The sequence below is a fragment of the Geospiza fortis genome, unplaced genomic scaffold (genome assembly GCF_000277835.1).
Source record: "Geospiza fortis unplaced genomic scaffold, GeoFor_1.0 scaffold1844, whole genome shotgun sequence".
NCBI classification, from domain to species: Eukaryota; Metazoa; Chordata; class Aves; order Passeriformes; family Thraupidae; genus Geospiza; species Geospiza fortis.
This window is the reverse complement of record NW_005055469.1, coordinates 2,020-3,939: the sequence shown is the minus strand read 5'-3', so window position 1 is coordinate 3,939 and position 1,920 is coordinate 2,020. Positions and strand designations below refer to the sequence as shown.

The window sequence follows — 1,920 nt, the reverse complement described above, 5'->3', positions numbered from 1 at the left end:
CCTCCCCGCGGGCAAGGCGGGGCTGGTCATCGGCAAGGGCGGCGAGACCATCAAACAGCTCCAGGTGCGCTCCTCGGTCCCCTTGGCAGCTCCTCGGTCCCCTTGGCAGCGCTTCTGGGGGGGGTTGGAGAGGTTTAAGGGGGTTTAGGGCAGATTTGAGAAGGTTTGCTGGGGATTTGAGGAGGTTTAGGGGGCCTTGAGGGGATTTAGGGACGTTTAGAGGAGATTTGGGGATGTTTAGGGCGGATTTGAGGGGGTTTAGAGGGGATTTGAGGGGGTTTAGGCACCGTGCAGGAGCTGATGATCCCCGCGGGCAAGGCGGGGCTGGTCATCGGCAAGGGCGGCGAGACCATCAAACAGCTCCAGGTGCGCTCCTCGATCCCCTTGGCAGCTCCTCGGTCCCCTTGGCAGCTCCTCGGTCCCCTTGGCAGCTCCTCGATCCCCTTGGCAGCGCTTCTGGGGGGGTTTAATGGGGATTTGAGGAGGTTTGGGGAGGTTTAGTGGAGGTTCGGGGAGGATTTAAGGCAGTTTGGGGAAGTTTAGTGGAGATTTGAGGGGATTTAGGGACATTTAGAGGAGATTTGAGGAGGTTTAGGGGGGTTTGAGGAGGTTTAGGAGGGGTTTGAGGGGATTTAGGGACGTTTACAGGAGATTAGGGGATGTTTAGAAGAGATTTGGGGAGGTTTAGTGGAGATTTGGAGAGGTTTAGGGTGGAGCTGAGGGGATTTAGGGACGTTTAGAGGAGATTTGAAGAGGTTTAGGGCGGATTTGAGGAGGTTTAGAGGGGATTTGAGGGGATTTAGGGACGTTTAGAGGAGATTTGGGGATGTTTAGGGCGGATTTGAGGAGATTTAGTGGAGATTTGAGGGGATTTAGGGGGGTTTGAGGGGATTTAGGGACGTTTAGGAGGGATTTGAGGAGGCTTAGTGGAGATTTGAGGGGATTTAGGGACGTTTAGAGGAGATTTGGAGAGGTTTAGAGGGGATTTGAGGAGGTTTAGGAGGGATTTGGGGATGTTTAGGGGGGTTTGAGGGGATTTAGGGGGGATTTGAGGGGATTTAGGGACATTTAGAGGGGATTTGGGGAGGTTTAGTGGAGATTTGAGGAGGTTTAAGGGGGTTTGAAGGGATTTAGGGACATTTAGAGGGGATTTGGGGAGGCTTTAGAGGGGATTTGAGGAGATTTGGGGGATTTGAGGAAGAATTGACACCGTTTGGGAAGGTTTGGGGTGGATTTGAGATAATTTGGGGTTTTATTTTTGGCGCCTCTCTCTGTTTTTTGGCATCTCTGGCCACTTTTGGGGTCTCTCTTTATTTTTTGAGGTCCCTGGATGGTTTTTTTTTGGGATTTCTGACAACTTTTGGGGTCCCTGGATATTTTTTGAGGTGAGAACTCATCTTTTTTCCCCTCCCCAGGAACGAGCAGGGGTAAAAATGATCCTGATCCAAGACGGTTCCCAAAACACCAACGTGGACAAACCCCTGCGCATCATTGGGGAGCCCTACAAAGTGCAGGTGAGAAAAACCCCAAAAAAAACCCCAAAACCACCCCAAAATCTGCGGGATTCACCCCAAAAAAACCGCCCCACATTCCCAGCAAGCCTGTGAGATGGTGCTGGACATCCTGAGGGAGCGGGACCAGGGAGGATTCGGGGACCGCTCGGACTACGGAGCTCGCCTGGGAGGGGGAATCGACGTGAGTGAGAGCCCCAAAATCACCCCAAAAATCTCCTTTTTCACCTCAAAAATCGGCCCAAAAATCACCCCCAAAATCTCCTTTTTCACACCAAAAATCGCCCCAAAAATCACCCCAAAAATCCCCTTTTTCACCCCCAAAAATCGGCCCAAAAATCTCCTTTTTCACCCCAAAAATCGCCCCAAAAATCACCCCAAAAATCCCCTTTTTCACCCCCAAAAATCG

At 51.7% G+C, this 1,920-nt stretch overlaps 1 protein-coding gene across 1 annotated transcript; it reads left to right on the top strand.

Moving 5' to 3' along the window:
• Positions 1-288: 288 nt before the first annotated feature.
• Positions 289-1,794, top strand: LOC115949292 (far upstream element-binding protein 2-like; the record flags this gene model as incomplete). The annotated part of the gene is made up of 3 exons (XM_031065824.1): positions 289-366; positions 1,416-1,514; positions 1,597-1,794. Coding segments are annotated over exons 1-3 (363 nt in total), but the record flags the coding sequence as incomplete, so codon positions are not given.
• Between the last annotated feature and the right edge of the window lie 126 nt (positions 1,795-1,920).